Source organism: Aythya fuligula, chromosome 5 (genome assembly GCF_009819795.1).
Source record: "Aythya fuligula isolate bAytFul2 chromosome 5, bAytFul2.pri, whole genome shotgun sequence".
Lineage (NCBI taxonomy): Eukaryota > Metazoa > Chordata > Aves > Anseriformes > Anatidae > Aythya > Aythya fuligula.
In genome coordinates this window covers 57,919,213-57,945,518 of record NC_045563.1, presented here as the reverse complement: position 1 = coordinate 57,945,518, position 26,306 = coordinate 57,919,213, and the positions used below count along the sequence as shown (strand labels likewise).

At 35.6% G+C, this 26,306-nt stretch overlaps 1 protein-coding gene across 1 annotated transcript in view; it reads right to left on the bottom strand.

The window, feature by feature from the left end:
* The window catches only part of ELP4 (elongator acetyltransferase complex subunit 4), a 137,938-nt gene that overhangs the window by 72,724 nt on the left and 38,908 nt on the right, over positions 1-26,306 (bottom strand). The window contains exons 7-9 of the mRNA XM_032188556.1: positions 22,290-22,478; positions 7,869-7,977; positions 4,960-5,066 (exon numbers count right to left, since the gene is read on the bottom strand). Coding sequence (XP_032044447.1) covers positions 4,960-5,066; positions 7,869-7,977; positions 22,290-22,478 — 405 coding nt within the window. The remainder of the gene's footprint in view (positions 1-4,959; positions 5,067-7,868; positions 7,978-22,289; positions 22,479-26,306) is intronic.

Below are 26,306 nucleotides of genomic sequence, written 5' to 3'. Positions count from 1 at the left end.
CGATTTGTTCCTCCAGGAGAAACAGCTCACTAATAATCCTAATTAGCTATGCCCACACTTGTTCTTCCTGTGTTTAATGAATAATTAGAAATATTGCAGGAAGCACAGTTTGCTACTCAGCGGCATCACCATATCCTGATTCACTTAGGATCAACCTTGTGCTACACTTGTATGAAAAGTGTAGCAGTGGCTAATTGCACTTCCCTTTGCAAAGAGGAAGTTTGTTGCACTATAGTCAGAGTGAAACAAATTAAAAGGGATAGAATGAAAAAAAAAAGGGGGTATGCAGAGATTTCAGAGATTTTTTTGTGATTATGTTTCCTTCCAAAGACACATCCTTTGGCAGAGTGCTCCACAGTACCATGTTGTATCTGCCTGCCCCTGGGAAACCAAAGCTTTGCTGCCACAGGAATCCTCTACTTCTGACTTCCCCATCTTCCTGTTCGGAAACACCTCTCAGAAAAGAAGTGATCTCCTGAACTCAAAAATTAAGCTCTTCAAAGTTACATACTTTTCCCATGTAGCTTATGATAGTTGGCTTCAAATGGAGCTATGTTTTAAAGCTTTTTATTCTGGCTTGCACAGGTGCCACATAGCCATCAGAACAAAACCAACTTGTATTAGCTGGCTCTTGTATTCATCAAAATAAAGACAAATGAAAATTTCACATCAGCTGTACTTATTCTTAGATAAACATTATACCACTTCTAGGAAGAAGTTTATTCTCTATATTATTGACTATTAACAGTCATATATTATGACTGTTACTGGAAGACTCTAAAAATAAACAGTAAAGCAAAACTAGGGAATTAAAAAAAAAAAAAATCCAAAAGTTTCTTATTTGCAAACGTTTATCTGAATTTATGAACAGTTTTAGCTTTAAATACATAATTCCGGAGGTTTCTGTTGACCAGACAGTAAAAGGAGTTAATCAAATATGAATCTTCTCCAACTGTCTTGTCAAACCAGGTAATGATGTCCTGCCAGCCAAACTCAGAGGGAACATGTGAAACAAATACAAAAGTAAACAGGCCTTAAGCTGCCCAAGGGAAAGTCAGCAAGATGGCAATTTCAATCATTTGGAATAATACTAAAGCAGCCTTAGGCTTTTCTCAGAATGGAAACATGTCACTGTTACTGCAATATTTCAACAAATCAGAAGGCAAAAGAAAGGAACACTTATGTAATCACAGCCATGGAACAGCACTTTGCTCAACACTGAGGTGGAAAATAATTAAGAGGAATTTCCTTTTTTTTGGGAGCAATTGTACCTAAACAACAACGACAAACAACGTTTCCTCATAAATTCTAGGAGTGAAAAAATTGACCAGACACAGATTCCTTTGGTTTTGATACAGGAGGCACTGAACAATGAAAAAGTTCTATCAAATAAAAAATTTGAACATAATGTTTCTCCAAAATTTATCGAATGTTGACAAAAGTAACACTCTGAGCTGCAAACAAAGCAAAAATACTTCAGAAGTGACTCTGCTGAAAAGTTGCATTAAGATAAATGGGTTGTCATATCATTTAACTGAGAAATCAAAAAATATTTCAAATATTTGGGGAACGTACCTAATCAGTAAACTTTCAGTATGTGTCTAGTCATGTAGCCATCTTTTAGTCAATCATCAGAAAATCAAAGGCAAATTGGCATGACTCAACCCAAACTTTAATACCGCATGATTGTGTCGTGTAAGCTTGTTTTGTGCGAGGGCTGCTGTGGTTTTAGCAGAGAGATTAACGACCGGACCTAAGCTGGCCTCCAAACCTTGCCCTGCTGATGCCTCAAGCCCTTTGAAGTCTGACCATCATACCTGGCAAAACAACAGTGGGAACTAGGCTGGTGTCAGATCTAATCAAGTTTCCTGCCTCAGCATAGCTAACTATGGGGTACACTAATTGGCCCAATTGCGGATTATACCTTTTGCTACAGATTCAAGACAATAATTTAGTCAAATGATGGTTTTTATCTCCTTCTAATTAAGATTCCAAAGTGGGAAGAAATAGGATTAGACAGGCTAACTTCAAAATTGTGTCCTTTAAAGTGGTATGCACATACGATAGGTCTCTGATAATATTGCATAGAATAATATATTGCTATTAACTAACATGAAGATCTGGGCAAGCATGATGTAGCTCCTGCACCTTTCACCAGAAGCATCTAAGTTTTCCTGGAAAAGGTCTACCTCATAATCTGAAAAGGGAAAACGAGCGCTCATAACTACTCACTAAACAGCACTGTCATTCTTAAATTGAAAAAAAAAAAAAACAACACCTTTAGAACACACTTCAATCAATTTTATTTTGACAGAGATGAGAAAAAAAATGAAACAGTTAAATGATTCTGCAGATTATAAAGAGGTAGAATCCCTCCCACAGAAATGAAGTCTAATCAAACAATTTTGACATTTGAAGTTTGTTACTGATGGGGGCCAAACTGTAAAGAGGTACTTAACTGGTGAGCAATCCAGACATGAGAAAATCCAGGTCCCATGCCCTCATTATAAACCGTAAAATAAGAAAGGTCTAGTGGTGAAGACCCTTGTTGGAGAAACCTTGCCATAAATAAGAGGTTGTGTATTTCTAACTTTTCTTGCATAATTTAATTTTCAAGTGGCATTTCAAATAGAGGTTACTATGATCACCCCAAATTGTGTATGCGACAAAGCAGCTGTTTTCCAAAAAAGTGTTACGTACTTAAAATGTATGAAGCTAGTAAGGAAGTCATAAACCCAGGCGCACTTTGTATAAGCCATCCTCTCTCCTGCTTGTACCGCAGACGGTTGTGCCGCTTTCTGCTTTTACCACCAGAACAAAACCGGCTGCTGACTCATCGCATTCTGACTGCAGAACCCAGCTTTAGAAGACTGTATTCACATCCCTTCTTAATTCAATTTGCCCTTGTTCCCATTTGCTTACAAACCTCAGTGCTACAGTCAGCCTAGCTGTAGTCTGCCTCTCCTAACGTAAGGAAGAAAAACTTTTGGATTACAGATTAGCGAAACGTACAGGAAGATCCCACTAGGACAGCGATCCCGCGTGTTTGAAAAGGAATAGTTTGTGTCAGTCTAATTTCTATAAAGCATATCTCTTAACAGAAACTGAAAGGGGCTGCAGCTGAGCAACGATGACAGAAATTTTTCAAGTGGGTCATCCACGCATGTCTAAGGCTACAGGTTGTTCCAAGAGCTCCACTGCCCCCGTTTCCTCCAGTTCTGGGCCATGGCTAATGAAATCTTTTTTTACAGAGCCTGGTTAGTGCTCCTCTTCCGCCCCGCCCCCCACCAAATTGCATTACAAATTAGAATCCCAAATTCTAACTGCTGACAGAAAAATGATATCCCGAGTCAGGATTTACAGTAAGGAAAAAAACCTAAATATTTTAATTCTCAGATGTAATAACTGTGAATTTCCTATGCTGTGAAATGATGGGGCATGCTTCTTTGCATTTCTGAAAACAGCGATAACATTTGTATTTTAAAACCTACCATAGACTATTAAGGTTTTTGTTTCTAATGTGCCGCTTAAAAGCTGTTGTTAAAATGGCTTAATACCTCACAATGCCTGGCTGCGTTAACCACTTTCTCTGGAAAATAAGAAACATGACAAATGAAGGTCTTTGGAGAAAAAAGCCTGCCTTCACATATTTGCCTTTAAGTGGCTTTTGAAGAGGATACCTCGACTTGAGAAACTTCTAGCACGCATGCAGGGCTGACCTGCTTGAGGAACTGGCTGCCCGATTAACTATTAACTACTCTCAATAGGATTAGATAATTAAAGACATTGATGACCATTAATTAGGAGGAGGGCACCTTAATTTGTCACTTGATAGGGCCCTTTCAATGATTTATAGGTTAGGGCTACTTGCAATTGTGAAGGGGAGGGGGCAGTGAAGAGAGAGAACCCTCAAGTTACCTTATCAAGTGGCCAGCTAAAAAGGGCAGAGGGTCAAATAAGGGCCAAAGTGGTCACTTAAGGGTGAAGTCCCAAACACCAAAGCAGTGCCAAGCCACATTGACCATAATTTGGTGATGGAGTAAAAAATATGCTAATTTATTGGTGGCAATTCTCTCTTTTTATGGTTTCAAGCAGTTAAGACAAGTGGCCTGCTTAAGAGCTTTTCATTTGAAAAGAGATTAAACAAAATGGTTTGTCAGGGATGCTTGGCTGTTTTATGTCTTTGTTAAAAAAAAAATTTGCCCAGACTGTACTGATGACTATCACATCACCCCAAAAGCCATCTTCCATCTCTAAGCATTACTTGGTTAATAAATACATCAGCTCTAATTGCTTAATAGTGCTATGTTCATTTGTTCTTTAGCAAGATTAAAATGAAATACATCTTTTGTATTACTGCCTTCTATCAGGACTGTCTGCATAAAGGTCACAGAAAAAAGTTTAAATTTAGTAGGAAATTTACTTAAGGACATTAGTGTAAATGATACTGTGTTTAAAATGACATAAAAGAGCGAAAGGTGATTTCAGTAATGCAAAGAAAATGGTTTCTGAATACTGATAAGGACACTTATCCCTCATACCACACACAATTTTAGGCAGCATTATACATTAAAATCCCTCTACTGGGGTAATAACATGTAGCTACTTTCCCACCCACTAACACAAGTAAGAGCAAGTCATTAACATTTAATTAAATATGCTCCTGACATCCTTAGAAACATGTCACGCTTTGTTATTGAAGGTTGTGGCCTACTTTCTATGTACATTTTAAACCAAAATAAACTATTTATAACGGACCGATTTAGTGCGGCAAATGAGACATCTTCAATTAGAAGGCACACTACCATATTTTATAAAACCACTCGGAAAAGCAAAACCAACGCAATGCATTTACAACATCGGGTGCATATTTCCTGTAGTTCACAAAACGAAACATAAGAGATGGGATTAGCTCCACCTTTCGGGTTCGAAATAGTGAAACAAAACTGCTTCTCTTACCTCAATGGTGAACTGCTTCCTTTTTAATCTAAAAGCAAGGTCCTTCGTGTCTGACACATCACAGATCAAGCTATTAAGCCGAGGAATCTGATGTACATGAAGCAAACCTTGTGGAAAGAAAAAGTAAAGGAGGTGAAAAAAATAAGAAAATGCTGTCATCCAGATGCATAAATTAGAGTCTTACAGCAGAATTCTGTATATTTACACACACTCATCCTCCCCTTTTTAAACTGGAGCTTACTACCAGGAGCAATGAAGCAAACGGTGCGATTATACTCAAGTAATCAAGCAGAATAAGATAAACAGAAATCCTTGTGCGAGGAAAACTAATTGCACTTTGGTACAGAAGTACAGATGTAAAGAGGGATCTTAATACTTGTCAAAACTACAGCCGGTTTGTGTGTGATTTTCTCTTGTATTTACAGTAAGCAAATATGGCTATCACCTTGCATGCTGCCCACGGCACCACTGAGTGATCTTTATTTTATTAAATGCACCAGTAAGCAGCCAGCAAAACAAGGCTTATGGGTTACTGATAACCACTGAAGCTCTAATGAGCAGTACCGCGCCTGAAAGCGGCTTGGAAAAAAGTTTCTGGAAAACACCAATTCAGATCCCCATTTTTGATGAATTTTAACCCCTGTGCCATCCTCAGAGAGAGACATTTGCTTCCCGCGAGAGGCTGATGTAGCCGTTCAGATTTTTTCCCCAGTCCTAGGTGCACTGCAAGCTCTGCATTCTGTCACTCGCAGCTCAAGCTGATTTTTTCTGACAAGGACGCTGGATGGTTTTTGTGCAGCCTAATATAGTTTCTGAACAACCTAAGGGTGATTTTCTACATCTGAAAACCAGGAAAATTCTACAGGGTTTCTCGATTACTGGCCTATATTTGCTATTCATAAAGCCAGTGTCAAAATGGAAATACCGAACGTTTACAAAAGACATCTCCCTTGAAAACGGCAGCTGGGAGAAAGAAAACCCAAACACTAAAACCCTTATTTAAAATAAGGCAAGTATTTTTCAGGGGTTTCTTTCTTTTTTTCTTTTTTTTTCTTTTTTTTTCCTTTTTTTTTTTTTCTATTTTTTTCTTTTTTTTTTCTATTTTTTATTCTTTTTTTTTTTTTTTTTTTAAAGTAAAGGGACAATAAGGGAAGAAATTTTCCTAAAATTTAAATACTTTAAAAAGCCTAATTTTTACAGGTACTAATAACAAAACTCTCAATATTATTACAAAGATATTTTTACATATTGAAGCCTCCTACCCCTTTCTCCAAAGATATATAAAAATATTTATTTTGGTTTTGAGTTCAAAATATAATTATTAGATACAAGAACAGCAGGCATAACAAAGGGTTGCTTATACATATTATTTAAAAAATAATTAAGGACAATTTATATCATTTTTATTTTACTGATTCTTCAACCACCTACATTTTCAGGCATTTTAACAAAATTACTAATGCAGTATTCATTAAATATTGCAACAATTTAATCAATTTTTTCCTGAGTAATGTCAAAAACTTCCATCATCTGTAGTAAATAAATAATCTTGAAATATATTCATACACAAAAATTATCCACAGAGTTAAGACCTTTAAAAATACTCATTTTTAGAATGTTAAATTACAATTGTCTAAACCTCAAAAGCTATGAGATGGCATATTACTAAATATATATATATACTTAATATATATATTTTTAAGTAGTACCAAAAATGATTTTGCATACATTTTTACAGGAAATCAGGAAATAACTGCTAAAATGCACATTGTCTTAAAAGATCTCTTCACTGCTGAGAAAAGGAGTATCAAATTGACAGAATTATGCTAGCATAAACAAATGCCACATCACAATTATACAATTGGAAAGATAATTAGGCGAATTATTCTAGCTTTTGTTCACAGTTTCTTTTTCCATTCACCTTTTTCAGATGAGGAAACATGCACGACTTTCTTAGTGAAAAAGATTTTTCTCTGATTTATTAATTACAGCCTGCATACACACAGTGGTGTCTCAACACCATCTTTGCTTCTTTTTTTTGCTGTGGCAAACACTGCCACATTCTCACATGTTTACAGCAGGTTTCGGATAAGCAGTTTACTTTTAGCTGAAGGTTTCCATGGAACTACAGTAGTATCACAATAATAATAGCTGTAATTTATGCACACTCAGAGCACCGCTCTGGATTAGCTAAAACTGTTTGGTATTCACTGCTTGGGCTATGCGTAACATCTCATCTCATCTTTTAAAATTTAAATAGTTCTGCTGTAACACCTTACAAAATCTTGGGGAAACAAACTGCAGGATTAAACACCATTACACATTTTGAAGATAAATCACTCGAAAGGCTACATGCCTTTTTACCAAGATGAGCTTCATATTTTATATGCTCTATATATCTGTATTTATTTCTTTAAGTTCATAGCTGCCATAACTGAAAGCTGCAAAACAGCACATTATTTTTAGATAAAGTTTATATAGCGCATCATTTAGCAGTTTATTCACCTTAATATAATATATGTTTTTCCATGTTCTCTACTTAAAACTTGGCAGATCAGAAGTATTGATTTCATGACAAGTTCAGCTCACTGGTCAGATGATTGCCAAGCCTCCTCTGCATGTGAATTCCCCAAAGCCTGCCTGTTGAGATGTACATCTGATTGAGCCATGCCTCAGTAATACGGCTTGACAACATGCAAGGAGTTGCCATGTTTCCTTTGCAGCCTTAATGCACTTTACGGAAAAATTTCCAAACTCAAGACTGGTTAGCAAGGGGAAACATTTAAGAGGTATATTCTAAAATGAAACCAAATGCTACTTTATAGCAGATACCCAATTGGAGGGTAAGCCGCTAAGTGCCCTAGAAACACTCAGGGCAGACTTTTTGCATTGCTAAAGATGGAACTTACCGTGGTAATCCTTGTATAATGGATTGGTTTCTCTCTCAGAGCCAATAAATGATTCAAGACCAACTACCATATCTGACAAGTTTGTTACACGTTCCATAATTGCTTTATTCTGTAAGACACGGAAACAAAATACACATCATATGTGATGAAAAAGGTAATTAATGTTCATGGACTAAGCCTTGGTCTTCTCAGTGACAAACTGTGGGGAAAAAATAGGTCATCAATACCTAGAAATTGCACTGAGGACTCTTCTTATTTTTTATTTAAAAAAATGGATGGGAATTTATTTCTAAAGGAAAACATATTTGACACAAAGAAAACATAAAGGAGCCAACTTAGTACTAAATTCATCTTTTCCTAATCTTTGTAAGATAAGCGCTAGTTCATACTGGAGATATTTACAAGCTATGTGGCAGTTAAGCACCATACATCGATTGTACTGAGTCAGATGCCCAGCTTTTGTTTGTGTCTTGAAAACCTTGTTTCTTAAAACACTTAGACATATCTAGTATTTTGAGCATGCACAACCCACATGATTACTCATTTTGGTTATCAAACAGCACAGATTAAAAAGTAGGAACAAAGCATTTTCTGCAGTATTTCTCTTTCTAAAAGTTCCTCTCTACAAATCTGAATCTAAAGCTTCAAGTTGCGTTACCATTTCTCAACGTATCTGTGATTTGTAAGTGCTTTGATAACGTCATGATTTAATAAGCAAAAGGAAGAAGAGACAAAACTGGGCTAAAAAGCAAAATACTTCTTTAAGATTCGAAACAGTTATGTTAGATCTGCCAGGACAGCTGGTGTACCCTTCTTCCTGATGGCTGTAGATGCTCTGCCCATCATATCTCCAGGGGTATCAAGTCCAATCACCTCAAAACACATCCATGCCAAGTACGAAGAATTAGCTCTGTAGCTCCAAGCTAGAATTTTGTATTTTTTGTTTATCTTAAAGTCTTTTGTACATTCTGAGCTTCCATTATTAAACTATGTGACCAACAGTACAAAAGGTCAACTTAAATGCTGGTAAACCATTTGAAAACGACAATTTGCACAGTAATTGGGACCAGAGAGAAAAGGAACACCCCATGGTAATTTAGTAGAGTCTGTGCATTACACTGACATACTGGTTTGTTAAAATAGTGAATATACCAACTGCTTGCACGAGCCCACATTTCAACAATTTATCTCATCTCCTGGCCACAGAGAAGCCTGTAAGGCAGATACAGAAGGTGACCATTTCCTGCTCCCATCAAAGAGGATCTGAACTCTGTTTTTAGACCATTACACAAAGTAACTGTGGCCTGTCCTGCCCAGCCCAATCTGCTCAGGGTACAAGGCCTAAAGCCACCAATCCCCTGGTACCTCCACCACCCCCCTCTCCCCACCTTATGGGCCAGATGGCATTAAATCCTGTGGACTGGTCTCTTTTCAAAGCTGCTACTTGTGCACAGGCCAAAATGGTCTATCCCTGTGGAATCAGGGAACTTCTATTTTACCTGCAAAGTCTAACAATGAATAATGATAAAATAACGTTGCTAAAGATTTTCCTTTCTGAGCAATAATGAAAGAGAATTGAGGTAAAAGAAAGTTGCCTCCACATCAAGCCTTAAACTTCATTATGTTTGTCCTAATTATATCTACCACTGAAATATTAAAGCTGACTTTCAAATTATTTCCTCTTTTGGGAAGAGAGGGAGAGCTTACTGTATTTTAATGGAAACTGTTGGTCACACTGTTTTACTGGGGTAATCACATAAAGACGCTATAAATCTGAAGTAGCCAGTGATCTCTGCAAAACCACAGGCTGGAAATTACATTTTGCCAGTTCTGAAGCAGGTTCCTGAATGTTATTCATATAAGCAAGAAACGCTAAACTGTTATATAAAGAAACAGGTAAAATACTGATGATTTCTGGAAGCTAACTTGAACTCTTAATGTAGGAAAAAAAATTAGACCATTTGGAAAAAAGTTTGCTGTCCACTGATCTTTTTGCTTGCTGACTTTGACAAACAATGGCTACAAAAACTGTGCACAGAAAGATGCTCAACCATCAGCACGGCACCTTCATCATTAAAAGTCCTGTAAACCGTAACAACAGCATTGTTCCTAGTCAATCCTAGTTCTGGAAAAATTAAAGTGAGGGACAGCAATTCAACCGAATGACACATAGGCGACAATTCAATATCTTGTTCAAAGCTCCTCTTCTGAACAAGTTTGCTTTCTTAAATTGTAGTCTGTTTGCCTCTGTTGATTTTGTTTTTGTTTTTAAAGTGTGTCAAAACACTCTCTGAGCTTCATGCAGCATATCTTGGGAAATACCTTCCACGATGAATTGCCACAACAAATAGACATTTGCTTATGTGGCATTGTTGTCATAGATCTGTATCTATCATGTATTTTCTAGTTTGCAGCATTCAGCACATTAATGCCCAATCAAAGCTGACGTCAGCACACAGATAGTTGTGATGTATGGCATACTGACATAAACACACAAATCATGTTGCCCCATCTGGGCTTGAAAATTTAACAGAGCTCCAGATCTTCCTCCAGCCCCATACAAATCTACCTCCTGCTTCTGGCATAAACTTGGCAGCTCTGGAGATGAGCCAGGACATGGTTAGGAGGGAAGCCAGGAATGGGGGGATTCAGGGAAAGAGTTTGTTGGCAGCTAGAAGAGGTATTGTTTTAAATAACATTAAAAATAAATTAAAAAAAGAAAAAGAAAATCCGCCGCCACCACCACCAAAACACAACCAACCTAATCCTGGAAAGTTTTCAGTCTTGGTAGACATACAGCAGTTTTTCTGTATTAGTTAGTTCAGCCAAAATATAATTATTCTAACAACATGGTAGCAACCCTGTTGTGCAGGCTGGGCTGAGCATTCATTCTATATCTTACTTAGTGCTCACTGCTTTAGACAGAAATTTTCTTTTAAGCTCAAACTTTTAATATCTGAGCTCAAAGTGTGCTTTCAAAACACTGTTGGAAGGAAATCCATCTAGCTGCTTGGATATGTGAATGGGAACCATACATACATCTTTAACCAGCTTTTAGAGAAAAGCAATTGTGGAAAAAGATTGCTTTGTTCTACTTATTTGCAGGATCTACAGAGCTTTAAATAATTGTTTATGGATGTTTAAAAATACTTATTTACCAATAAACCAGTCTAAAATGTATTATCTTCTGTGTCTGAGTGTAAATCACTGTATTCTACCAACACAAACACACAGAGAGCACGTTTGCGCAAACATACATACTGAAATTAATACTGTCTATTGCTTCTGGTTTGAGTTCTTAATGAATAGCAGTATTATCATTACCACTATTTATCAAATCAACTTTGTTTCAGCTGGATTCCATATTAGAAAAAAAAAATCTCGTTGCTTTGTCTGCTTCAATCTAACTTCTAGATCTCCACTCATTTGCTGTCAAAATTCTTCTAAAACCCAGAGATATGTCAGTCCATTTTTATTCTGTCAAATTCTAAAGAAATTTAAAAATCATAAAATTTATGTAATAGGAATATTTAAATTCTCAGTCCTTGTGCTACATTGAGTAGGCAGAAGTCTAAGAATAGAAAATTTTCTTAGAAGCAGCTCAATATTTCTACATAGTAAATACAAACAACCTCAAAATTTAAAAGAAAAACAAGATACTCATTACAGATCTACAATGAAATGCAACTAGCACCTGTTAAGCTTTTGAGTCACACAGATTTCATAAATTTCTATTATCATCAAGACATTAATAAACAGACTTTTAATATTAAATTATGTATTGAATTTAAAATTAGGTATTTTAAGATTGCCTTTTCTCAAACAGACATTAGGCCTATATTTTGGTAGTGAGGCTGTATTTAATTCTGTACCTTAACCTTCTGGTAAACATGCTGATAAGGTAGTCCCATCACTGAATTTCTTTAAAAATGTTTAATTAAAAAATTTAATCCTAAAATTTGTTTCTTTATGTGAAAAACAAACAAACATACAACTAACTGCTAGTACTGGGACCAAAAAAAAGCACATTTGGATATATTCATTGCATGCATTGCATACATTCCATATGACAGCACAGACTTCAGTGATGAATTCAGATACTCCACTCCTAGCGTAGATAAACCTGTCACTGTCGTTCCCAACAGGTGAGTCCAGTAACCCTGACGTTTCATTGAAGGGTCTCAATAAAAAGCACCAAGTGAGCAAGTTTATACAAAGTGATGCCAACCTTGTGAACTTAAGGCATATTTTGGTATGCCATTTTTCAGAACAAACTCAAAAAATTGATTGTGACTTTTTTGCCTCTTTTAAATCTGTCATAACACTGAAGTAAGCTTAGTGTGGTAACATATGCAGCCACACTGGAATATAACAAAACACTGGCTGCATATTCAATAGATGAAATAACTCTTGATGTTTACCAAGAGATTAGCATACAATATGGTGGCAATGACTTCACAATATACAAATATTTACCATTAGTCATTGCTATGTAATCTCCAAAGGATTTTAAATTGAAAAGACAAATTATTAATATTAAAAGACATGGCTTATATAGTTATCACCATTTGTTATTAATTACTACTACTAAAATCACAGAACTACCCATACACTTTATCTTGGTAAAAGAAGTCAGGTATTAGGCCATTGCACTAGTTTTACAGAGATACAGTTTGTGTGCTCCTTAATTATTCAAAAATTCTGAAAGTAAAAAATTAATAAATGTTCTACCAAAAACTAGTATCAGAAATTAACAAAGCCTGTAAAGTTTAAAATTCTAATACCCATCCTAACTCCAAGCTGATTAGCAGCACCATTTTCAGTGCTTGCACACACCAAACCTCCTAACTGAACTTTGAATTTAGGCTGTAAAATCAATGTTTGTTCAGACCACTGAGTACAAGATGAGCAACGGTAGTTACATTAAAGAATTTTTGGTATGTAGAAAACTGTATCAATATCACAAGAAAACTGAATGCAGGTGTGATGTCTTCGCTAGAAGATGGATAACGCAGAAATATTCTTCAAGGATTTTCTGCAACCTTCTAACACTTTCAGTGATGAGAAGTACACATGTAAGGATTCTAACAGAATCTCCTTTTACCTCTGAGGAACCTTACTGACTGTAACAGAACTTATTTATACATATCTGTTCACATGGATGAAATCAGAGAAGCATTGATTTTCATTTGTTTATATGTACACTACATTAATTTAGCAAATTTCAAGCACTGAATAATTATCTTTTAATAATCTTACACAAGTTACAGAAGCAAAGAAAGGACATGTAGCAAAGACACGAGTAGGTAATTAGACACAACATACTCACCCAAATGAGAAGGGAGTGACAAAGCATCTGTTGGCCAATATGTTACATGATGCATTCATTCCAGATTTTGGTTGTTCTTTTAAAGTTGCTTTTAATAATGTTTGTATTGATAGTCTTTATAAACTCAGAGTCTTTCAACCGTGAAACTAGTTAGAAGGAGCATTTTTGAATCTTGAAAACTGAAAACATTTGAGCCATGGTTACCTCCTCTCACACCTGCAACAGTGCCACTTCTATGGGAACTTTGATTATCATCAAGCATACCAGATGAAGGTGGATGACACAGTGCCCAGTTAAAAAAAAAATCTGCATAAATTTTCAAGAAAAATTATTTAGTTTTGATTTCATGACTAATATCACACACTAAAAACTATCTTTCAGTCTTCACTGAAGATGGATGACCTGGACTTGTTAATTATTCTAGCTAAAAAGGAAATAAATGTCAGAAAACCTTGGCACCCCAAATAAAATGTATGTTTGCTTTGCCATAAGAGCAAAGACCTGAATGAAAGCTTCTTTACAAGGATGTCAAGGGCCAACAGGGAAATGAGTGATGACATAGCACAGATGAAGCGAGCAAGTCAGTAAGAGTTGCTGTTGAGGTCTACAGAATGAAAGGTGAGAAAAAAGCCTACACAGTTTAAATAAAATTATCCAGCTGATGATCTCCAAGTGCTTCACAAAACACCAGCAAGTGTTGCATTCCTCATTTACAAGCAATGAACCAAGCACAAAGATGCCACCTGACTTGTCCAGAATCACAAGCCAGTCAACAGAAGACTGGGGATTGAACTCACTGAGTTGAACTGCTGAAGCCCTGACTACCCCTAGCTTTTTGAGGCTTGGTTTAGAGGGCTGTAACTAAGGCTTTGGAGTACCGCATGAAAATATTTAGGGGCATGGCAAAGACGACATAGGAGTCAAAACCCAAAAAGCTGGGTGCTGAAAATCTACCTATTATCTGTCAGAAATAGGTGGCAGAGTTGTGGGGTGTTATGGGGTGATGCTTTCTGAGCTGAATCCCTACTCAGTGCTTTTCTCTCCTGACTCCTGTTTCCTCAGCATTCATGAACTGAAAGCACAGGCTGCAGGTGCCCACAAATGGTTCTGGGGAGCAGGGCTCTTGCTCGAGTCCTACAAAGTGAACCAAATGAACCAATAAACCCAATTGAGTACCCCTGCTTTCTTCGCCAGTAAAGGATGAGGAGCTGGGAAGAAATTTGCGCATGATTTGAGCCCAGCACCTCCCTAGAACACTATTTGGTCCTTATTAATGAGTTTGTCTCATTGGTATAAAACCACATACATGGAAAACTGTATGTTATAATTGAACAAAATGAAATGACCATTTCAAAAATGAAATGACCATTTGAACCGATTTGTTTACAAAATTAAACATTTAAAAATATTCAATGTGATCAGTTGGTCATAATGTGGTAGATACAGATGCAAAACTAGACAGAGAGAATGAGAGTCACATCATCAAATCTTGAGAGCCATAACAAAACCACTGAGATGAACGTATTTGAGACTAACTGGCTTAACTAAAATTGTAAGACTCCACTGGGAATTATTCATGATAAAATAAAAGGTTTAGAAGTGCTTGCTTTTGTCATTTTGCCTGAAAAAAAATATAAATCAGTGCACTTTGCTTCCCAATTCAGGCTAACTATTGCTGCGACTTAAAATTCCTTAAACAGTCAATTGCCTCTTACGCACAGGTGACCAAAAGGATCCTCCACTGTTATTTCAACTAATTGTACACAAACATCAACAGGAACATCTAGCTTACATTTCTAATCAAGTGCAAGGTTCTGAAATATAAAATCATTTAAAAAACGAATCCCTTATTCAGTATGAAATTATAGGCTGTCATCAGGAGCAGGCTGGCAAAGCTAGATCCAGATGGGAAACTGGCTGGGCAATAAGAAGAGGTAGGGTGGAAATGATGGGTAGGCTGGAAATGATGGGAACCTAAGGAAAGACCTGACTGCTCCCTCTGCTGGCAAGGCCCTCACCTGCTTTAATTTTTAACTAATGAGTAGTCATTTCTTTAATTATTTAGGATCTAGCCAATAAATAATGCAGAATGTTCCTTCCTCAGTCTGTTGCTCTGTGTTTGCACAATTTTGAACTTATGGTGCCCTATTTCACTAGAATAATTTGTCATAGAATTAAGGCTCAGGTGGGTATCTAACAGCAGACCTAACTGGTTTTATATTTTAGCCATTCACAAAATGAATGGCGAAACTAAACTCTTTAACCTTCAAAATATTCTATTTTACAACGTATATATATCATACATAAATTAAATATAATGTATAATTTTCCATGTATTTCATAATATTATGACAAATTGCTCATCAAATCAGACTACAACAAGAACCCTTTTTTTGTAGAAATAAAATAACATAAAATGAAACACACAAAATTGCACATCAAACCAAAAAAAATGTTGTTCTTCCATGAGTAAAATTCATGGCCTGGGAATTAAGAGATAACGTTTATATTAAAACTTAATTCAAGTATGAAGATGAGTCATTCATTACTTGATTTGTGATATAAATTAATAGCTGCAGTAAGAACATTTAGAAAAAATCTGTTCTAGGATTTTGGCCTACAACCAGAAGCTCCCAGAACAGGAGGGATCAGCTTTTTTTGCCCACTGTTCTCATCTGAATCCTGGCTGAAAAGCTACTCCAGCTCCCAGCTTTCCAGAAGGCTCCATCCCAGGAATCCTCGCCTGCCATTTGGTTTGCTGATTTTAATCTCACAGGACTTTCTTACAGTGGCTCCACTATGCTGAACTGGCACTTGCTCCTAGAAGTGAGTTATTATTAAACTTGTAGGTCAATTGTGGCACTAACAACTCTTTGGAAGCTTTCAGCCACGGTGTACAATTTGCTGGTCTAATTAAATATTAATTCTAAGTGTTACATTCTGTGGCTAAGAGCTTTTATTTTCCATCATCAGTCTGGAAGAGAAAGAGGTTACAAGGCTAATTTAATCTATTTTTCCCCCCCCACTAGCATTAAAGCTTAACTACACAGGCACAAAAACATCATTAAAGATGCAGTATTCCTTTTTATTATGATTATATTGTAATTAATAGAGCAGCTCTAAACAACAAAAAAGTGGTTAGATTCTGAAATTTCAGGGTTTTTAAACACCACCAAAAGTTCATATATAAATGTTTCTAAGCAAACGCTGCACAGAAATTCAACATTCACTTATTTGAAAACCATTTAATATAGAAAACACTTATGCAAGAATTTAAATGTGAAATAGCGTACCATAAAATTATTGTTCTTGGCGCTGAAATACAAAAGATAAAACCCCATTTTAGTGCAACATTCACAGGGATTTATTTTTCCAAAAACTTGTCGTTCTACTTATGTGAAAAAAAAAACTAGTGTTACTTCAGCAAAACAATGCTACCTTCACTTTCCAACAGAGTTGCTTGCTTTAAGCAGATAACTACTTTGTCCTGCATTATTTAAAGTCACCCTTCTAATCTTTACTTATCACTGTCCAAATGGGCTCAATACATGAGCCTCTTCCCTTCTGCTTCCATAACAGTTGTGTCCATGTCTGGACACTGGGCATTATATTAACTACTTAGTCCAGTAGCCAAAAGATTCCATATGCTTGAACAGATGACTATCTCCATACTGTGATGGGATAGTTAACTGTTTAGATCTGTCTAATCTTGCGGTTGAAGGATTTAGTTCTAAATCTTACCTCATTTTTTAAAGTTTTCGTAAGTGTATTCTCAGATTACATAAATAAGATGTAAAATAAGACATTGCAATCTTGCATATAACTCATTAGCTTTTAAAGTTTAACATACTCATTTTGGAAGAATGATTTATTTTGATGAAAATACTGTGTTGGTGATGACAGTGATAAGATTATGCATATTATGCCTTCCAAAAAAGTAAAATTAATTGAAATGAGAGCAAAATTAGTCATGCAATTTTAATGCATGCACCTATCTATCATAATATGGATAAGTAAACGAGAAGACAAATGCTGCTAAAAATGTTTCAGATGAGCACTGTATTTGTTTTTGAAATGTGCAGTTGTTACCAAATCTGAAGGGGCAGAGCCAGAATACAGCCTGTTGGCTACCACAAACTTATTTTATGAAATAACAAAATATTTCTATTTCTTCTGCAATTGATTAGCATAATGCTATCAACAATAATAGAAACTGAAAACAAAATAATTTACTGTCATACAACATATATTTTAAAGTGTTTAATACTTCTCTGAGCTTGCTACTAGATTATAATTTTAAGATGCTTTTATGAATGTCTAGAATGTCCAAAACAGAATATTCACACCTGAAAACTATGTAGATAAGAATGCCTGTCATAAACTCACGACTCTCAATATTTCTTTGTATGAATATTAAACTCTATTTCTCACACAGAATTGCACATGCCACATTTAAAATCTAGTAAAGCACAGTATAGTAAAATATAATGAGCATTTCATCTCCATAGATTCTATTTAGCACAGGATTTTGAAAGCTTACTTAAGTATGATACAGAAAGTACATGACATTTATTCTTGATACAAGTTTGTGTTTAACGGCTACATCATGAAATACGTTTGAAGGTTATTCAGCATTTTACACTTGTGAACTCTCAGAAGTTAAGAGATTTAAGGCATGCAATTGCTCTCGGTTCTTGTCATAGGAATAACTGATAAATTCACAAGCTATTGGGAGTCATGTCTCATAATCCTGTATTTGCAATGGATTCTAAAGCATGCTATTGCTTGACTTCGAGTTTAGCTGCTAGATTGGTACGTGTGAACACAAAAGGCTATGACGTGAAAAGGTTTGTTTCTGAATTTTTCTACACTGAAACATACAGTAATTTATGCACTTCAGTTGATTCAAAGCATCAAAACATTAATATTGCAGGAAATTAATTTTTTAACATACGGGATGAAATAATGAAAATACCTTGCTAAACAGAACTTCAGACTCTGAGGACAGGTTCTGTAACACGACTTATTCATACTGACTTTTCATTAGTCAATTAATTTCCCTTGGTACATGCTGACTAATATAGTGGTTAGTCCTTACCAGTAAGATAGCCTCATCTTCAAAATAAAGGAAGGTTTCAATTAAAGTGCTACACTTCTTCCAATGAAAACAATAATCTACTTTAAAAAAATTCACATCCACAAATTTGCCTGGGTACTTAAGTGATACAAAGTTGGGAACAAGCAGAACAGAATTATGAACATTATTTCCTATTTTGGATTTAAAAAATACATACACCTATGAAAAATTATTTCTAGCAATTAAAGAAAAAGAAGAAAAACAATAGGAAAATATTTTACATACTAACTCAAGACTTTTACAAGTAATAAAGAGTGATATTAAAGTCATTTAAGTTACATTCTGTAGCAAGAAAAGTTATTTTTTTTAACACTAGGTACCAAAAAGCCCAGATTTTCAAAATACAGAAAGAAGAGCTCGTTCTCATTTCAATAATATTCCTTAATTTGGGAAGTGTAACAATAAATCAAATCCCTCTTCAATCTGCCCTCCCTGATCATTTTTTTTTTTTGCCAGATTTTAAAAATGTAGGTAATTTTCCCTTTTCAAATGCACCATCTTATTTCAGAGGCACAATTCATTTTCAAGAAGCAGTAGAAAGCCTTGAAAAATAACCTTCCATCAACTGTTTTAATCACATTCATAAGTATCTCAATATTTATTACCTGACAGACAATGTAAGATAAGAGTATGTTCAATCAGAAGAAAATATCAATCAAGTAAAACTTGTCACACATCATCTGAATAAAATTTATAATTTGATAAGTTTTTAGTGTCATTTTCTTGAAATCTGCTTCCAGAATAATGTATTCCTGGTTTTGTGGTTGAGAAAAGAGAATTTTTGTTTTTCTTCATACCCTGCTATAGAAGTTTCATCAATAAAACACAAAGAATCTGCTTTCTTCAGTGAACCACAGTTTCTTTAAATTATTCAAAAAAATCTCTACACAACCAGATTCTTTGTAAATTTTTTTTTTTTTTTTTTTTTTTTTTTACCAAAAAATATCCCCTTACAGAAGACTGTGAAGACATTCAGTGTCCCATTAAACTGGTTGAATAAGCATCATATTCTGCTGAACGCAATTCAAAGTTATGAAATTCAAAACAATGAATAGCTAGAATAATAAAAGAGCCACACTGGTGGAAGTGTGCCACAGAGGGAAAATCATCACAAATAGAATCACTGTAGGGAAAAGTGAACTAACAATAATAGCATTATTGTATTTCAATACTGTAACAAAGTGAAATATGATTTAAAAAAATGCGCCTGTTTAAAAACAGATTAAGGCGGCACCATGAGAAAACATACAAAAAACAATCAGAATACCAAAAAGATAAATAGGGAGCTTCACCTCATTGTCTTATCATCCATGAACAAAGATATCATTTATGAAATGCAAAGGCAAAATTAAACTTTCCAAAATAAAGAAACAACACAGATTTAATTTGTGGAACTCCCTGTCACAGTAAAATGTGACAAGTATTTGGCAAAATATGTAAAATAAACCAACCATAAACTACTTATATATAAAGGTAATTAATACAAAACATAATTCAGACTACAGATTAACTAGTCTGGGTTGGAAAGGCATTGTCCCTGTTGAAAATCTGTGCTATCAATTTTATTAGAGTTTTGAGTTTTATTGGGTTTATGTTGAGTTTTATTTCTTCTTCACCAGACTAACTAGAAGTGGTGGCTGTCGTAGACAAGATAAGGCATGAGTTACAACTAAAAATCTATTTTTTTTTCAAGACAAAGCAGGTAAAAGTGCAACCATTTTTCTGTATAGGTTATGCAGACATAAAAACTTGACAACAGTTTTGATTTTGAAATCTTACATTTACTTTCATGGACATTGTTCATGTGAAGATTTTACTTGCAGACCTGCTAATTAATACAGTTGGGAAGCACAAGATAACAGAGCAGATACAGAAATAACTGTTGGTGGAATAAATGGGGAATTTACTACATCTTCAGAAAAATACTACGTATTTTCTATGCCTCCAGTGTACTAAGATTCAACAGAGAAAGCATATGCTAGAACTTACTCTGATCAAATTAAATACATATACAGAAATGCACTTGAAAAAAAAAAAGAAAAAAAACAACCCCTCTCTTATTCTCTTGAAAAGAAAAGATATATTCTTTACTTTTTTAATCCAGTAAGAAACCTCAGCAACAGAATGGTGAGTAGCTGGGTTGTGAGAATGTGAGCAGCTGCTGTTATTATAACGAAAGGTCTGTCTACGGCTTGAGCCTGAGAGACCACATGTTCGGCTGTCCTCTCATCTTGCCATCCTCACCAATTAACTATTAACATGGAGGGCTGTACACATGCTCTCAGGGGCTCTTTAACAGGCTTCTTGGAGAGTGGAACAACTACACAGCAGGGCTCTGGGAACTGAGTAATGTGGGGTATAAGGAACCCTCAGCAGCTTTGCTCCTCCTAATGACAGTTTTCTCCACAGTTTAGCGCTTAAAGAAGGATGCATGAAGTATAACAATTTAAAAAATATATGGAATGCTCTCATTTGCTTAATGCTGCTAAGCAAAGATTCTGGAAATGAGATTTCTTTTTTCTTTTTCAACCCCCCTTTACAATATTCTAGCACTTATTGTAAAGCAATGCTGTCAAAAATCAAAATTAAAATTAATTTTTAAATGAGATATAATATTACAAGAACTCCAAATCAATTCATTTATACAGAACTGATAAACATAAAAACAAAAACAGCTTCATAGGTAAGTCTGCAACAAACAAAAGATTTAATCCTTCAATTTGTATCTCAGAAAAACTTGCTCCACAGACACTTCCAGACTTCTCTAAAATATGTTCCTATTTGTCAATGACAACATATTCAACAGAGTACAATGAAATAGGTTCTGTGTCCCAACCACAGACAGGTAATCGACCTTTCTGAAGACATATTGTCATCTAATATATGATGGAGTTTTGCACCGCAGGAGAAATGTTAGTACATTTTAAATCCCAACTGCAAAACAAGGAAATCAGGTTTCTCCCCCTATTTTAGAAGCAGTAAGTGCTTCAGGTAGCTAAATAAGTAACACTGGCAGGTATTCAAACACCTTTACAAAATGCAATACTTACGTGAGAATGATGTACTTTTCTAATACAAGAGTTAATCTAATGACGAAAAACTTTCATCTACTATTAAAATATTTTGTGTAATATAAGGTTTTATCCAATACTTTTTTTTATTATAACCAAATATATACCTAAAATTATAGCTTTCCTGTTCATTGTGAATAATAATTTTGCCTTTTTATCAGTTACATCATCATGTGCAGAAAGAAAGGAGCGTCTATACTTTCCCTGTTGCTAAAAAAAAGTTTACTTCCAGAAAATAAACTTATATCTCTATATGCTCTCAGTAAAGCTTTTGTGAGAAGCTTCTGATTTTGCAGTTGGGAAAATTACTCTGATCCCATAACTGATTTGTTCGTGTTCTCAATAGAATACCGTATTAGAATTAAGGGAAAAAAACGTATCTTTTAATTCCTGGGTTTAAAAACAAGATCACACATAATCACGATGAGCATGACAGATGAAGGCAGTGGACTAAAATGTCTTGTATTGAACTTCGTTCTGAAGGCACTGGAAAGGCCTGGAGGGATGTTGACCCCCCCAAAAGTAGAAACAACATTACAAGCAGAATTCTCGCTGCTCTTTTACAATTTCTGAAATTTGGACTGTTTTCAAAGAAAAAAAATAAATAAATAATAAAAAAAGACTAAGACCAACAAAGGGAATAACTGTATTTAAGATGGTTTTAAGCTTAGGTCTTTGTTGATTTCGCGGCATGACTGTCTCACAAAAGTATAGAAAAACTGCAATGAAGGTATCTTTTAACTTTGCCCTGTGAACAAAAAGAGTTTTCTATTTTTTTTTTGTTTGTTTGTTTTAAATTGTATTTGTTTTCTTACTATACACTTTAAATTTTTGCTAACTGATGTAGTGTCAATGATGAAATACAGCACAGACAGCATTCTTACCTGGATAAGGTGAGAGGGCACTGTGATGATGCAGGCTGACAAAGACTTTCTGAGAAGGCCACGGAGAACATACAGAAATTTGGTCAGACTATGAATATCTTCAGGAGTATCGCTACTACAAATGTCGTCACCCCACAACAAGGAACCCATGCTCTGAATTCCTATACGCAAAATATTCTTTTGTTTTTTCTATTGAAAAGACAAACAAACAAAAAGAGACTTGTTATTTTTTAAACATTAAGAGGAAAGCATCACATACTATGTATTTTTTTTTAAAAATACAACAATTTATAGAATTAATAGCCATAATAATTAAATAATACAAGTAACCATAGCTTAATCACAGAGGGTCTTGGTAAAAATTATAATTGGAATGGCTTTTTCTTTTTTCCCTCTCTTCCTTAATGGTTAACACACTGTGTTAGATAAGCAAATACAAATGTAAGAAAACAGGATGGGAAACCGTTAACATGCATTTTCTAAAACTAACCAGCTAGATGGAAGTGTATTCTGTCAGAAAATCCAAGAATATTATTATTTTTTCATGTTATTTCTCTCCACCATCACTGTCTTAAAAACATACAGCAATCTTTTCTCCCAACTCCATTAAGCTGGGCTGCTGGAAGGGCCTGAGAGTCATCAAACACAACTTTTCCCTTGATTTTTGACCTTCTACTGCACACTTCTGCTGTAGTTAGCTACTGGGTACTAGAATTTCATAGAATGGCTTGGGTTGCAAGGGACCTTAAAGATCATCCAGTTTCAACGCCCTTGCCAGGGGCAGGGATGCCACCCATTAAATCAGGTTGTCCGGGGCTTCATCTGACCTGGTCCTGAACATCTCCAGGGATAGGGCCTCCACAGTTTCTTTGGGCTCCAGTGCCTCACCGCCCTCTGACTGAACAATTTTCTCACAAAATCTAATCTTAATACACCCTCTTTTAGTTTAAAACCAATCACTATTTTCCTGTCATTCGCCTGAGCAAAAATATGCTCTCCAAATTTAAGCTATTTTGACATGTAAAATCCTAAATAGTCTTGTGTTACCTACCTAAAGACCATTTGCTGCACTGCATTACATTGTCAGTACAGTGGCCAACGGAGTGATGGTTAAGATACAGCCCCATTTGTGAAGGGGCATGTTATGAAGTCAGAGCTGTAATTTGTTTACGCAAACTAAATCATTTCTTAAGATGACAAATCTCTTTTCTGCTTGTATGACGTGACCTTTCCTGGTGATCTTTGAGAAAGATGCTAGGTGCATTTGCTATCAATAGCAGAGACACAATAAGCATACTGCTGAAAGAATTCCAGTACAAGGTGATGAAAGACACATTTCTGGAGCTCAGGATTCACACTTACATAAAGGTCAGCTTTTTTTAAAAAAAAATAAATATATATATATATATAATTACTAGTTTACAGAAATAAAACCTTACAGTTATTTTTCATTACAATGATGTTCCTTGACAAACTGTAGTTATTCATCTCCCCCATCTTGAATTGCAGCTGGAATGACCAGTGACTATAAAGCACAAAGCATTGCACAGCTGTTCTGGAAATCCAAAGGTTTTGGCAAGAGAAGAGGCTACTCTTAGAAATGCTTCCTTGTCCATATTGGGTAAACAGAGCCTCAGTTGTGAAACGCAGTTAGTACCACATGGCTCTCCACTTATCCAACTCTCACAGCTCACGCAGCGAGCTGATCTGCCAATTCTCTTACACTCTTTGTGAAAGAGATACACGCTTTAGCTCTGGTGTTTTCTCCAGTCTCGTTGGCTTTGCAGACTTTTCGGCTTCAGTTATGCAAAGTTAACTTTTCACCCTACCATATGAACCTTGGGACAATAGTACAGTATAACAGGATAACATTTTTATAATACGCATATTTTGCATACCTCCATTGATTTGGATTTGTAAAAAAAAAAATTCACCTTTTTCACATTGTTTTTGTCATGACGACTGGTTTGGCAGCAAGGATCACGATTATGAAGAATTTAAAGAAGCTACCTTCAACAAAAAAAATCAAACCTCCTCCCCCAACTTTCTTACTTGGAAAATCACCCAATCTGATCTCCAAAGGAAGCCAAAGAAATGTTAAGGAAAAAAAGTTGCCTATGAAAGTTCTGCTGTCACACGTGAAAAAACAAAATAATTCGGAAACAAGCTATTTTGTATGATGTAAAACCATGTTCAACTTATAAAGGATTCATACTTACTGATTAGCAGCAAAAAACAAAACAAACAAACAAAAAAACCAAAAACACAAAATGGAGGATATTTAAAAATATATATTTAAACCCAATGCTCATATTTCTAGTCCTACTACTAATTGTACCAGGTCCCAGAGATGCTTGACCATTTTCCCAGAGGTCTACTAAACCTCTAATGGTAGCTTTCACTAATTTCCTTAATTGTGCTGAACCTGTCAGCTTGGTTGTGTCACATTCTACTCACTGTTCTCCAGATACCTCTCCAAATACAGGTAGTAGAAACTACCTGTATTAGTAGTAGAGGAGCCAATAAAAAGGAGAGGTAACTCCAATTACTGCCATATGGATGTGAAATTAGCCAAAAATATCTGGAAGTTTTACTAATTAGGTTAAACTTCTCCTTTGAACCCAGATCCAGAAAGCAACACATTTGTAGGTCTCCAGGTGCCAAAAAATTTGGTAAGTTTATGCTTCGCAGTATGAAAAATGCAGCATTAGAGGTATCCTCTTCTGTCACTCACATGCTGTGATTAATACATCTACTTAAAGTCAGTAGTAAATCTCTTTTAGCACCTTCCTAATACATTATGGCCCTTGTAGTTTTCTCCAAACCTCACAAACGCCATTGCCAATAGGACCTATCCAAAAGGGAGAGGATTATTTTGAGTAGAAGAACATACACACACAAACTTCTCAGAAGCTTGCCTTTTTATTAAATATAGGAAAGGAAACAGGTCCTGAAGTGTTCAGGATGGTTTTTACTCTATTATCCTAATATTTGGCTACTTAAAAGTACTTCTTGAGACTCAGTTAATAGAAGAGGACATGTAGTAAGAGCGGTGAATTTCCCATGGATATGGGAGATAAAAAGTTCCATGGCATGTTCTGGACCATAACTACATTCAACTCTGGACATACTTCAAGAGGTGTGTATTATATACCACTTCTAAATGCAAAAAAAATGTGTATATAAAGAAATGTTTTCTGATTCCAGAAAAGGAGGAATTAAAAAAAGTACCATGTATCATATGATCATATGCATTATCTTCCTTGACACAGAAACAGCTATGCAAGCGCTGATGATCGTCTATGTGGGTAAACTGGTTTGAGAAAGGATTCTTTTTCATAGTTTTAAAGCTTCAACTCAGAAACTTATATACTTAATTGGTGAAGATATACTTTTAAATTTATCTGATTTAAAGGTCTGGTTTTGCTTTATTGGCTCTAATCAGATGTTTTGAAACAAAGAACAAGTAGCACACAAAATCACTGTCCACAATATCTAATATATTTTTTTTTGTCTGCAGAAAGAAAACCCCAAAATATTGGCTAAGTTATCTCTATTTTGTTTAAAACATACAAAAAAAAAATCAGGAACATACAAAGATGCTGTTTTCCCATTAGACCTGACTTGCAAGAAAAACAAGAATCACCAGCCTGATCTCTTCAGGAGGAGGTGATTCGGTGGTTGAAGGCTCCCAGGGTATTTGTTTGACTCGGTGCAGCTTTTTGCAGCGTGCAAGCTCTCCGGCTTGCAGAGGACCTGTCACGGTGCGGGAGGAGCAGCTCTGCGCAGGGTACGGCGGGAAGCACGGGGACATGCCTGTTGCCATGGCTACTGCAGCAAGTGGGGAGAGGTGCCTGTCAGGGACCAATTTGCTGCTCCAGACTGGCACTGTCACCAAAGGGAAGGCAAGCTCGCCCATAAATCTCAGCAGAGACTATAAACTGAGCGCAAATAAGCCAAAGAATCTAATTTTAAACCCAAGTATTCTGGGCAGGTCATGTTTCTAAAATACACTGT